The sequence below is a fragment of the Rhipicephalus sanguineus genome, chromosome 10, assembly GCF_013339695.2.
Source record: "Rhipicephalus sanguineus isolate Rsan-2018 chromosome 10, BIME_Rsan_1.4, whole genome shotgun sequence".
In the NCBI taxonomy this organism is placed as follows: Eukaryota; Metazoa; Arthropoda; class Arachnida; order Ixodida; family Ixodidae; genus Rhipicephalus; species Rhipicephalus sanguineus.
Genome location: NC_051185.1, coordinates 56697204 through 56711442, shown reverse-complemented (window position 1 = coordinate 56711442; position 14239 = coordinate 56697204). Strand labels below are relative to the sequence as shown.

At 46.1% G+C, this 14239-nt stretch overlaps 1 protein-coding gene across 3 annotated transcripts in view; it reads left to right on the top strand.

Annotated features, from left to right (window-relative positions):
- The window catches only part of LOC119371900 (prolyl 4-hydroxylase subunit alpha-1-like), a 59556-nt gene extending 45563 nt beyond the window's left edge, over nucleotides 1–13993 (top strand). For all 3 annotated transcript variants that reach the window (XM_037642356.2, XM_049420256.1, XM_037642355.2), the window contains exons 11-15: nucleotides 124–204; nucleotides 1516–1569; nucleotides 7364–7432; nucleotides 9552–9648; nucleotides 13782–13993. In XM_037642356.2, coding sequence (XP_037498284.1) covers nucleotides 124–204; nucleotides 1516–1569; nucleotides 7364–7432; nucleotides 9552–9648; nucleotides 13782–13870 — 390 coding nt within the window. In that variant the 3' untranslated portion in view covers nucleotides 13871–13993. The remainder of the gene's footprint in view (nucleotides 1–123; nucleotides 205–1515; nucleotides 1570–7363; nucleotides 7433–9551; nucleotides 9649–13781) is intronic.
- The last annotated feature ends 246 nt before the right edge of the window (nucleotides 13994–14239 follow it).

Sequence of the window (14239 nt, the reverse complement as noted above, 5' to 3'; positions counted from 1 at the left end):
ATCATTCCAAATATATAAAAATCATTTTCGATCCCGAGGTGCCTGTTCTTAATCTGCAAAATATGTCGGGAGTGTTTTTTTCTCATCTGTTTTTCTTTTCCATCCCTCGTGGCTACCTCACAGCTTGCTAATTATGGCGTAGGAGGCCAGTACATCGCGCATCACGACTTCCTCGCCGATATTTACGCCGACCCAAATCGAAAGGTGAGAGACCATTAAAAAGTCTGCGGCTCTTTGCAAACAATAAGATTGTTCAAACTAGGCTGGGGTGACTGGGTGGCACTGAATGACCGCGCTTATTCAGCGGTAGTCTGAGGCCTGTCTCGCCGCGTAGTAGGGCTTGACGGCTCTGGAACAGACAGGATAGGGACTGTGCAGCCGGGCACCGAACGTGCGTTATCTCTATCGCCCGCTGGGCTTGCATCATGTTTTGAATTTTCAGGTTCAGTTTCAGTTTGGGTTTATTGACGTTTACATAGCATTAATGGGTTCGAAAAAGGGGTTCCCAAAGTCAAAGACTGCAGCGGCCTATCGAGCCTTGGGTGTCGTCAGCGCTGCAACTGTGGTTTACAAGCGCGAATGAAATGCTGACGCATGTTCGGTAGCAAGACAGCAATTTACTGGCAAGTACAGAAATAAATACATCCTTTGCTAACTGAACAACAACGTGAAAATGCGTACGGATGTGGCAGCTGGCTACGTTAAAGGTCACTCCTGCTTGTCAAGGCGAATAAATAATAATTGTTCGTGTTTTACGTCCCAAACCATGATATAATTGTAAGGGACGCCGAAGCGGAAGGCTCCGGAAATTCTAAGTGCACGGGTCTAAATCTAAGTGCATGGGTCCCTAGCATTTCGCCTCCATCGAAATGCGGCCGCCGCGGCCGGGATTCGATCCCGCGACCTTCGGGTCAGGAGTCGAACACCGTAACCACTTGTCAAGGCGAAGCGATCGAACTTCTTTCTCTTGGGGCATGAAAATTATGGGCTCGAATCGCGCTGTAACGTACAGGGGCGGATTATACGTTAACGCACAGCAACACAGAGCGCTTTGTGCTGTGTTTACATGTAATCTGCATGTTGTTGTGCGTTGACGTGTTGTGCTTGTGTTGTAGTGTGTTCCCGTGTAATCTGTCCCTTTACGCTATTGGACGTCCAGACAATGTACAACTAAGTGGCAATTGCAGCTAATCTTGGCAGTTATCTTTTAGAGCGCGCACGCAAGTGTAGAGAGCGGGCCGGTGTAACTTCGTACTAAATTTGTCTACGGGAATGCCTCGTGTCTCCGAGACGCATACTTTAGAAGCCATATTTTGGGCTCCAGTTTATCCAAAACATCTAGTATAAAGCTGGAATGAATCCCCAAATTTTGAACGTCCAAATTTTGATCCCAACAATTACAGATATGTTTTCTTTAGTTTACTCCCAGTGACCAGTAAGTCCGGCTTCACATCTTTTGCTGTCTCGCTTTCAGGTTGTCCTGTTGTTTCGACTGACGTTTCGTTTCTGTTGCAGTTGGACGACTTCGAGCGCTCGGCAGGGGATCGAATAGCTACGCTGATGTTTTACGTAAGTTGACTATCCGTGCTAGTTGAAACGCCAGAGCGACAACGGAAACTTCAATCCGTATCGCGGCCGATTAGTTTCACGAAAGTATGCTGTATCACTGCATACCCGATCGCGTAATATTGCGCTACAACGGAGATTCCACGCCAAGGCTAAATTTAATCCGATACCACGCACGCACATGCACACGTACCTGAACTTAAACAGGCACAGACGTACACTTGTTCCCGCAAACATGAAAAAGCTTTGTAACAAATACCGGGAAATAGAGTTACAGTTGGACTGACGTCACTTGTTTGTGTTATGGTCAATGTTGCTTGGTGCATTCAGCATACCGTCAAGCTTCGCATGTGCATGTGATGCAATAATTAAAACGTAACCTAATATTTACGTGGTTTCATGCGTTTCGTCGCAAATACATTTGAACCTTCTGCGCCGCGTGCAAGTATAGGATCACCGAAAGTACGAGTCATAGAGAGAGAAAGAGAACTATTTATTGAAAGGCAGAGAATTTAGCCCGCGTATGCAAATCGCTGAGTTGATATACTCTGCGTGGAGAAGGGAAGTGGGGATGGAAAGGCAGGAAGAGGGAGGAGCAAAAAAAATAAAAAATCTTAGAATAGGATAAAAAGATAAATAAAATTCACAATGAGCTTTCCGGCTCTTGGGCGGAGACGTGCGCTGCTAGATTCTTTCATTGTGTGCATGCAACGTGCAACTATAGTTTGTCTAGCTGACCGATACTACGTAAATATGTAAACAGAAATTTCATCGCACGCCTCTGTTGCGTGAGGCAGGCTAAAGGGCCTAAGACACAGTCAAGTGATAAAGTTCTCTGCGTGACAGGAAGCATGCAATAGTCATAGAGCACACGCTAAGATGTCCTGAAGTTCGCACTGTCATATTGTAGTCATGCTCCAACAATATCTTATTAAAGCATGTGCCGGTTTCGCCGACTTATGTGCGGCCGCAAGGCAAGGGAATAGAATAAACAATGTCCTCAGCACATGGCACGAACTGATCGCGATAATTTGTGGTGCAGCCGACATTCGTACGGCCCATCTGATTTACCGTTTGCACAAACTTGACAAGTAATAATAATAATAATAATAATAATAATAATAATAATAATAATAATAATAATAATAATAATTACACCATTTCCCGCTAAAGGGGACCATGAGGCGATGTGAAGCCGAAGCACTTGCACGATCGCGTTCCGTTGGCGTTCGTTGTGCATGCTACCTACCTCGCGTCGTGGAACGCGAAGAGGAACGCTACGCGCGTCTTGTCTTCCCTCTAGCCTGGCCGTTAATTCTCACAGGGCGAACGGGGAACGCGGTCGATAGGCGTGCGAGAGGGGGGCAGCGTAGGAGAGGAGAGAGATGGGGAGGGAACGCGCATACGCTCGTGCTCATCGCGGCGTTGCGCAGGAGAGAATTTCGGCCTGTCTAGCACGCGTTTCAGGGGAAGAGTGGAAAGGGGAGGGGAGGGGGAAAGTGGAGAGGGGGAAATGGGGAGGAGGGCATGCGCATGCGCAGTAAGGGTGGTCACGCCGCACACCACCACCACCACCACCACCGGATTGAGCTCCGCCATAAGATACTTCGCATCTAATAATATCTGGGGTTTAACGTCCAAAAACCACGATATGATTATGAGAGACGCCGTAGTGGAGGGCTCCGGAAATTTCTAGCACTTGGGGTTCCTTAACGTGCACATAAATCTAAGCACACGGGCCTATAGCATTTTGGCCTCCATCGAAAATGCGGCCGCCGCGGCCTGGATCCGATCCCGCGACCTGCGGGTCAGCAGTCAAGTGTCATAACCACTAGACCACCGTGGCGGGTAGAATCGACAAGCGATCAGGAGCTGAAAAAAGATGGTTGATCCCTCTGTCATAGGAATCGGTATAACACGAAAGTGAAACGTGTCGTCACAGAAGTAGCTGATTGCTTTAGTGCATTGGTATATCAGAGCTTGTATAATGTCTATTGTTTGGCAGATGTAGCACCGCCTGATGTGGATGCACTCACGTTGACGCCCAGTGGCACATCTCCGTACCGACAACTAACGCCCATGATCATGATTTAACCCTTGCGGTAGCTTAAGTTCTTAACATATACGTGGACACCACATATTGTGAATCCCGCGCAAATATGGCATCAACAGGCACATAATAAACACTCATACTCGGTATGCACTCCTACAAAGCGTCGTGAAACGCGAAGAGCAACGCTACGCGCGTCATGTCTTCCCTCTAGCCTGGCAGTTATTCCTCACAGGGCGAGCGGGGAACGCGGTGCGACAGCCAGTCGAGCATCGGAGAGCTATTTTTCGATATGAATCAGCGTTTGTGTAGTCCTAACATCTCTCTTGTGTCCGTGTTGCACGCCTACCATCTTCTATCATCGATACATGTCCACAATGAATGGCCAACTTGACCAGAACCGCATGTGCTTGAGGCACTCTGGTCTGCTCAGACACCTTACTGCCGGATAATCTTTATAACAGATAAAAGTGCAGCCACCTGAAAACCAGCAGGGAGAAACAAACGAAAGTTTGTATTGGCTGCTCAAAATGAAGGATAGGTTTCATTTATAGCTAAAGTTGTACTGTACAGAGGGTCAAGGAAAATGCCATTCCTCTTATTTTAATCATTCGGTGGGAAAGATTCACCGCTCAATTCCAAAATTTTGCTCTATCTCCCGCTCAAGGGAGAGAAAGAATAAACATCTTATTTTGTTTTAAATTAGGCATTGTCTTTGGGGTGGTCTCCCCCATTCCAGGAAACCATAGGCTTTCGCCGCATCGACAGCCCACGCTACCAGCTGGCGCTGGTCTTCGAGGGTGTGGTTGGCTAAGGCTCGTTCCCAAAGCTCAGGCGTGTGGTATGGATTAGATGCACTTATAGGTGACTGTGTACACCGCCCTACCACATGGTATAGCGTGCCCTGTGCTCCACAAAATTGGCACTGTGGGGAGGACGTGAAGGGGGTAAAGTGGAAATTTCTAGATGAGTGGGGAACGCTGTTGGTTTGCAGTGCGCTTAGGACGCGGTCTTGACCGCCGGTAAGCTTTCTGCCCGGGGTTGGGAATATTCTGCTTTTCATCCTGTAGTGATCTATGAGACTAGAGGGTTAGACTGCCAGAGTACTTCCGCACTGCCAGGGGCTCGGTTAGTGAATCCTCGAGCCGTGAGATGCGTTATCTCGTTACCTGGGACGCCTTGATGCTCTGGTGCCCACACGATCTTAATTCGTCTCCTAGGAGGGGCCCTATGGATTATTTTCCACGAAGGTTGGTGGATTCTGCCGTTACAGAAATTGCGGCACGCTTGTTGGCAGTCACCTGACCCACCAACAGGTACGACTTACTACCACGGCAACGGGGCGAACCATTCTCGACAGACTGGGCATTAACGCGCCTCTTCAGCACTCACCACAAACGACGGCTTTGCTACCCAAGAACGTAAGGAGCCAGATTCTGGTTCAACCGCTACCAAGAAACATGCACTCCATCCACAATGAAGGAAGAAGGGCTGTAAGGGCTAAAATAATAACCGAACAGTACGGCAAACATACACTAGTCGCTTACACGGACGCCGCCTTGCGCCCTGGTAGAAGAGCCTCCACATCCATCGTCGTCGTAGGCAAAAAAAAAAATCACAGCATATCCACGGAGTGAATGATGATGAGTGGGCGAAGCTGCGGAGGTTCATCGGTAAACCGTGAATCTTCCGTGAATTCTGCCCAGTACATCATCACCGACGTGAGATCGGGCGCGTTTATACTAAAGGTTCTATGAGTTATGACGACTTGCAGCTCACTTTAATTTTACATGTACGCTGTGAATTTTCATTGTTTAGAAAACCATTGCTTTAGAAAACATCTGGCGTCTTTCGTTAAGCAGCTGGCGTCTTTTCGTTTTGCTTTAGAAACATCTGGCGTTCTTTCGTTTTGCTTTTACAAAACATCTGGCGTCATTCGTTGGTTTATTTCATCAATCAACGGCGTTTTGAACAAAATTTTTATTGTTTAATCACGCACAGGAGAAATCTCACCAGGCACTACCTTGGAGGTAAACAATGGCTGCTAATGGGAATGAGAGACAGAAGTCGGCTTTTAGCTAACACTTACACTTCTACTTCTACTAACGTTTCCTACTGGAACATGCCAATGGCTGCTTATGGGGAATGAGAGACAGAAGAATTCGGCTTTTAGTTAACGCGCACGCTGCGAATTTTTTATTGTTCAACAACGCACAGGAAAAATCTCCCACCGGCACCACCTTGGAGGTCAAAGCGTAAGACTGGTTACGCACTACGACTACTACGACGCTACGACTACGACTACGAGGGACGAACGGGTGCCGCCTTAAGGAGCTTCGCCCCTAAAAGAACGTGTATCCCATTTCTGCTGCCTATCTTTCTCCGGTGTTGCGAGATTCCATGCACGTAGGGAATGGCGGTATACTTCTTATATATTTGTATCTTATGCGTGTCTTTTTCGTCCTTAACATTGTCTCCGCCACTGAAGATAAGGGAGTTATCGGGTACCCAGCCTGTAGTAGACGGCACTTCTGGTTCAAAAAGCTATCTTCTAGCTTGTGCTCGCACGATTTCTTGACGGCATTGGTGAAGCACGAATGTATAACCAACTTCGAGTGGGCTGAATCGAAGGGAAGTGGTTTGTCAGCCCGAGGCTCGAGTACCCCTCGCGTCAGTACCCCTTCCATAGCCCTTTTAGGTAAAGAGTTAGTCTTCCTATCGGGGGCTAGATAATCATGGTTCTCTGTGGTTAAACTGCTTTGAGTGTGTATCTCTCAGGCTTTGCTTAGTTTGCTGTGCCATTTTGTTGTTGTCGATATACGTGCTGTATACTTACCGCGGCGTATGACCAATAAAACTCTAGCTGTCAGTCAGCACCTCTGCCCTGTGTTCCCTCTGTCCGTCCTCGTCAAGTGTGCGCTCTTTTCGCCTCATTATGGCACGCCAAATTCTTTTATCATTAATGCATACTCACTGGAAAGAGTGAGTCTGCTCATAACGAACACATAATGAACACCGACTAATGAAGCTCTAGTGCAAAATGATTCTTCTCCAGGCTAGTAAAAATTTCACGCTGATGTGAACTCACATCTGTTGCCTTGTCACAAGCCGGAAAAAAAATCACGTGCAATCGACCATCAAGCATGGCAAGCAACAAGCGCCGAAATTCATGCACCTTCACATACTGTTTTTATCCGCATAGGAGCACATGTCCTACTCTCAGGCATTTTTCTTCTGCCAACCATAGCAATGATGTCATTCACTTTTACCAAAGATTCCTGGCGGCCCTGTTTGCCGGTGTGCATTATTTATCATCAACGTGTCAAATGTACAGTCGTGAGCAACATGAAAGGGAACACCGAGTTCGTGTTTCAGCAACAATTACTGGTCATGCACGCATATGAATGTGTGATAGTGACGTGGAAAGGGTAATTTTACGCTTGAAAGGTTACCGTTTCGAACATTTTAGCGCTTGACAACTGCTTTTGGCGGCTATGACCTCTTGAAGGTAATTTGAGTGTTCCCTTTCATACTGCTCGTGACTGTACTTCCCTAGTGCTGGACAGTGAAAAAGTTGACCAGCGTTTAGAATCTATTTCCTGCTATCACTCCACAAAGCATATCGGAACTGATTTAATAGTCCTTTTGGGATGTTCTCACACCCTTTCAAATGTCCGGTTCGAGGTGCGACTGTTCACGTGTTAGTTCTCGCGTTAGTCATATTTCGCCATGCTTCTCTTGTTGCAGCTAAGTGACGTCGAGGAAGGAGGAGCGACGGTGTTCCCACATTTAGGAGTGAGATTAACACCCAAAAAGGTGAGTCTGTATTCAAACATTTGTCGTTTTACAAGCCGCCGCGAAACATGCCATGGAGTAGTATGGACCGGAATCGTTCTTAAGAACTTCGAGTTCATTTTTGGTTCGCGTAGGAGCTGTTTGCCATCGATGGCCTGCACTTGGCGAGTAACATGTCCTAACTACATCACATTTACTTTTACGGACAGTTTTACAGTAAGAATGTTTCGGGAATGCAGGCGCAGAACACTCTAAACATCGCAATAAGGGATAGTCGTACTTCAATGTCGCACAGCTTGTAGAAAAAAATATCAGGCCCTGCTTCCGGAGGTGTTGCCCAACGCGCGGCGAGGTATACTAATACTAGGAACAGAGTTTATTCGGTTTAGTGGAGATACGAAGATCAATGGCGACTATTACACATTCCCAAAGGTGTGACGAAGGTCTATATGGTTAGATTTTGTTGATGAAAGAAGTAGAATTCAAGCAACCTGACATTTCGGCCTTCATCTGCAGTTCGTGGCGATATAACTGCTACCACGAAACATAACCATGAAATATGACTTCTAGCATGAAATTTCCGAAAATAACCGATTTAAGCTGCACTAGTTTACGACTTTCTTAAGGCGAGAGCCTTAAATGCCTCATCAAACGTAAAATTTGACAGTCGGCGTCCCGCGGCGTCGGGGACGAGTGATGCAAAAAATCACCACGTGATGACGTCATCATGACGTCACATATCGCCAAAATTTATGACGTCATCATGACATCACAATATTTGGCGTGACGTCACATGATGTCGTCATCGCATGACAATAGTAGCTTGGTCAAAAGTGGGCAGATCACGGACGCAGTACAGAACCAGGTGAGGTGCCTCCGATCCTGGAGGCAATGCAAAACCACGCTAGGTGCGCAAAGCTTTCGGAGGGTGGCGGGGCAGCATCAATACAGCGACTGAGAAGAAAAAGATGGCTTTCGCCTTCGAGTCGTCTTAAGTGGTCAGTGCATAAGGGACACTGAGCTTTTTTGTTAAAACGAGAGTAGTTCAAAAACGCGAGGTCACCAAGGCTTGAGTGGGCTCATATTTGCATGTCGTGGACATCAAGCATTCAAATAAGTTCTCATTTTTTGTACGTAGTGCCCTTTCATTTATTACGTCGGTTACTGTTTTACGCCCGATATCGTAACGCTAGTATTTTTTGTTGTTGTTGTTGTTAACCGTCGTGGCATTGCTGATTGCTGCTGTCTCACGTTTACCAAAAAAACATATCGTTTCGGTGCGATGTGCATACGCAGTCATATAAGAGTTAAAGTTTGGTGGACTGACTTTCATTCAAGGAGATGACCATGTTCCGTCAATAAATAGACTGTGGTCACAATGCGTGCTCAGCACAAGCATAAAACACCAATAACGGCGATAAACGCAGCATTCCACAAACGTACGCAGTGTGAAAACATTGTTATTCACTCACCCCTACCAATATTAAGAATAAGTCTTATGAAGCTCGATATCTAATTATTAAAGAGACTGCGCAGATGCCAGGGATATATCCGCCGGCATTTCACAATATATCTGTTCTCCTCGAAGATTACAACGCATTTAATGATTTTATTCCCGCTAGCAAAATAATCTACAACGTCTAGAAAGAACATTCTATACGGAACATATAGAAAGAATATATGAACACAGCGTATCTAGCATGTTTTTCATGCTTCGAACTGGCAGCTTTAATGGGGAATAAATCAAATTCATTTTGCATGAATTCGGTTTTATCGTGCCCAGTCGCGTCGTACCATGCTTTAATTATGTCTGCGGTTATTTCTAATGACTTGAACTCTTTCCAAGTCACGCTGAAGAGCATTCTCAAAAGAACTGACGTCACTCATTCAGGTCAAGATTTTTTTCTTAATTTCCACAACTCGCTATACACGCGGAATGAAAGGCGATGGGTTGTTCAGAAGGAGGCCTCAGAACTGCAACAACATTAGCTCAATAACAAGAAGATACCTCGATAAATCGCTGAAAATCTTGTACTAAAATTAGCTAATCAATATTCGAATTTGTTGTTTAGCAAGTGCGCCTCGCCATTATCGGATGTTGTTTTATGCGTTAGCGTTTCCGTGTTCGCTTTTCCATCAGGGAAACGCAGCATTCTGGTGGAACCTCAATTCGGACGGAGAGGGAGAGCAGCTGACAAAGCATGGCGGCTGCCCCGTCCTGTATGGCTCAAAATGGAGTAAGTAATAGCAACTCACTTTTCGATATAGCAAAGGGTCTGTTTTTAACGTGCGCAGCACTTTAGGGGCTCGGTGTGTAGTCCATCCATAGATCTCATGTGGTATGATCACGCTCAAAATGAAGTGGTCAATACAGGACTAAAACAAAGCTAGTAATGCTCAAAACCGGGTCAAAATAAACGAACGACGTCTAAAGTAATATAATTAACAGAAATAACCAAGAAGTAATCGCAATAATTAACTTGAAATCGCTAAGAACGTTTCGGAAACATGCGGCTACACTTCGAAGCCTCGCGAGAGAGGGCGCCACCGCCTCGCTAAGCAAGCGATTGCTCCTCCCACCGGCTCTTCTCCGGCGATATATCTGAAGGGGGGAACAATCTGACGGAACTCGCTGCAGACGACACGTACTTCAACTGCCGTAACAAGCAGGAAGTCGAAAAGGCGTAAGCAAAAAGTAACGCGCAATGTCACACACCGAGTTTGCGAATCTCCCTAAAAGATTCTACTCGTGCCAGGGAAACCCTACGTGCTTACCTCAAACATTGACGTCATCGACGGTTTGGTAAACAGAGCAGTGGGAACTCTACGAACGGGAATCGCTGGGGCGCATGTACTACGCATTTCCTCAGGCTTCACAGTAGTGGAGCTTCATTTAGCGCAGGATTCACCAATCGCTACACAAGAACGACTTTTTTTCTTTGTTGCTTTGTTAACGTCATTCCTGCCTTGAAGAGATAAAAAAAAAGTCCCCCAACGGGGAGTGTCGGGGGAGCCAACGCTTCGACAAGTGGTCTTGTCTTCTTCAAGGCAGCAACTGTTGCTGCCTTGAACAAGACAGCCCGCTTGTCGACATGTGCCATGGCCTCTACACTATTAATCAGGTCCCGCTTAAAGTACTAGATATAGCCAGGAAACCGGACATTTTTCGTCTGGTTTCCTGGATATAGCTAGCATTTAACCAGGACATGATTAAGAATGTAGCCACGCCCTCTGTTCAAGGATTTTTTTTATCTCTTCAAGCCTCCATCTTGTCCTGAGCTTCTACCCTGTTCAGATTTCTGTCTTCGCTTAACGAAATACGGGATGATTAAAAGGTACGTTTCCGGAGTACGATGATCGCAGAGTGCGTGCCTCCAAGTGAAGACATCAAAAAAAAATTTCAAGAATCCTTAACCACCGTCTTTAACCGTCATTGTGGATATATCGAGGCTTGGCAACACAGAACACAATTATACGGGACACTGAAGCAACACACTAAAGTCAGTTACTTTTTTATAAATAATGAAACTGTTTCAAAGCTGCATACTCAGTAATGTCGCGGTAAGACGTCTTGCCGGGTTTTGCCGGAGACCCATGCTAAAGCGTATCTCGCAGTGGTATCGTGGTTTTAGCACGTATACAGCCTGAATACTTAATTTTAAGCTTCCACGATACACAATGCAGCTATTGTACTATGCAGCGTTGTCAAAATCCGTCGACGATGCCCGTAGGAAGCAGATGATGGAAAACTGACTCACTAGAATATAAATAAGAATAAAAAGACAATACGTGTACGCTGTCAGAGGCGTACACCCAAGTCCGTCTGCACGGGCAATCGCACGCACGCTTCGCATCTCGCACGTCTAGACGCAATTCTACACGGTTTAACGAACACAGACATCGATGCTGGGCGCGTGCATCAATATCAATAACACGAACGGCCTGGAAGAGGGTATATTTCTGTTCACCACGCACATGACCACCTGCTTTTCACGTGCCCAGGTGTCCTAGGTTTGCGCAGACCGCTTAACAACCGAATCGCCCGCCGGCGGCCGAATTCTATCTGCACTGTCGACGACGTATAAGTTTGCGCGAAGCACGTTCGCAGCCTTGGAATCTGCTGCAGCTCGCACCTCGTGCTCGGTGACGCGTTTCAGCAGAACATATTAGCTTTCTTTCTTTCTTTCTTTCTTTCTTTCTTTCTTTCTTTCTTTCTTTCTTTCTTTCTTTCTTTCTTTCTTTCTTTCTTTATTCCTTTCTTTCTTTCTTTCTTTCTTTCTTTCTTTCTTATTCTTTCTTTCTTTTTTGCGAGTGCAGCGGCATCGTGTCGAATTCAAGGTCCGAGCGCGCTAAATTGCACAACCACAGCACAACAGAATAGCCTGGCATATCGTCTCAAAGCTGGCGGGCAAACAGAAACAATGAAAGAGGGCTCTGGCTGTATATTACAGGAGTCTAAGTTCTAACACACACACACACCACACACACACACACACACACACACACACACACACACACACACACACACACACACACACCACACACTTCGATGGAGTCCCGTCAGTGCTGTCATTTTATTCATGGTGTGGTCGGAGATTGAATGCGAGGCGCTGCAGGCCACAGAAACGGAATACCAAAACCGTTCACTGTCTGGACTCCTAACCCTCTCCACATCCGGGTGGTAGGGCAGGTCACGTGGAAAGCTGGTAACGAGATCGGTACTGGCCGATGCACGGTCAGCGCTGACGAAAAAGAAGATCAGTTTCACCGGTGGCAACAGCCACAGGGATGTCTGCTTCGCCATTGAGGAACTTGTTGCAGAGACTGAAAGAATGCCTTGCTAAATTGTGCTGCCTTTAAATATTTCACGACTGGAAATTTTCATTTCACACTATAGTCGCATACAACTTTAGAAGTCCGCGGCATTTCCTCCTCAAAGGCGGATGCAAACAAGCCTGCACCAATGGCCACGCACTCCAGAGTGACGTCATGAACCGCACGGCGGTGACCCCGCCTTCCGAGAGCACTGCCGAGTGCGTGATCGGGACTATTGCTTTAGTCGCGGAGGCGATCAGCTGCCGCGCTTCGGTTGTCTGGGCGGGGCCTCTACGTACTTCTTAAGCTGTATACGACGATAATATATTATTTACCGTTAGTAGGCTAGTAGTGTTGCCATTTAGAATCTAACGGAAAAATGAACTCACTACTTGGCCAATCCCCTGTATTGGGTATAAGCCATCGGCTGAGGCTAAGCTTAAAAAACAAGGTGAAGGTTGGTTGGATTCACGCGCCTTGTTCAGTGAAAGGCCTACGCGAGTGAAGCCTTGTTTGGATTGTAGCGCATTTTAGGACATAAAATGGTGGTACAGTTGAAACTAGAATTGCTTTAGCAAACTATCAATATGGGTGGCGAGACCAGTGGCGTTCTAGGCAATTCGGTAAGACAGTCATCATCAGCAGCAGAAAGAGCAATAGAAGCAGCAGCCACGTTCACAAAACCCACAAAAGGTTCACAAAGAAAGGGTTTACGACCGCTAACGTACTCTAATCATTACTTGAGGATCCCCGAGTACATGTTTTACTGGCCGTAGAGATCGAATATCATTAGCTGTGACACTCTCATTTCTCCATGTGCATCGAGTTGCTTTGTCATATTACCTGTGCCGCGATAAATCTTCACCATGACAGATACGTAATTATAAATTCTGGCTACCACCACGATCATTTGTGGTCGTGTAATCACTGTGATTGCGTCTTCCTTCTCCGTTGAAGGGTTGACGTCTCTTTCGTTAAATTTATGAGTGTTTCGCAAAGGTTACAAATGATGGAAACATTATTTCATAAATGATGTAACCGCGCGTACGCGTCGTGAATTTTATCTCAATTTCTCTGCATCATGCTGCATCATTCATTAGTTTATCAATTCATCGATTTGTTCAATAATACTAACAGCTGAGTTGGACGCTGGAAATTGTTTATTGGAAGACTGTAGCAAAATTTGGGAAATCTAGATGAGAAACAATTAAACAATATATAATAACCCGTTTTATATGATTGATTGCTAATTGTCCTCAATCTACGATCTTTTCTGACATTGTTTAAATATTGATGTGTTTTTGTTTTGTTTGCGAGAAGGCACGTAAAATGATTAATGCCGATGAATGAGGAATTGTCTCTTGTCATTTTTATACAATTGCATGCTTTCAATAAATCAGATCACTGCGCTTGCATCTGTTACTTCATTCCTGCATCGGAGTCTGACCTTCCGCGCTGTTTTTCACGTAACGAACTTGCACACTTAGCCAATCAAGTTCAGATGTTATCGCGTATGCACAACTTTGTAGCAATGCTCTCAATTCCTTTGTTTCAGTTGCAAACAAGTGGTTCCGCTCCAACAGCAACCTGTTCCGACTGCCCTGCTCACGGAATCGCAGCCAACCTTTAGCTCCGCTCGTCTGACCCTGACCCGCAGCAGATGTTAAGGATTCTCGTCGCTCGCACAGATCCTTCGTCTTAAGTCATGCCAATGAATTTGTGTCGTTGTCCGTCTATTTAAATACTCACGCTAATAAACATTACGACGTCGATAATAGGGCGAAAGCCTGAAGTGGATATGCTAGCTCTCCCGTGCTCAAGACTTTGACGGACGTTACGAGAAATCGCGAGATCTTGCCAGTCTCGCAAGATCTCGCCCCCTTCCAAACGCCCACGTGACCTTGTCTTTCATGACGTCACAGAGCGCCAAAATTGGTGACGACATCATGACGTCACACGTAGACGTCCCTAAATGACGACGTCGACGGATCTACGTGACATGTACAGACGTCT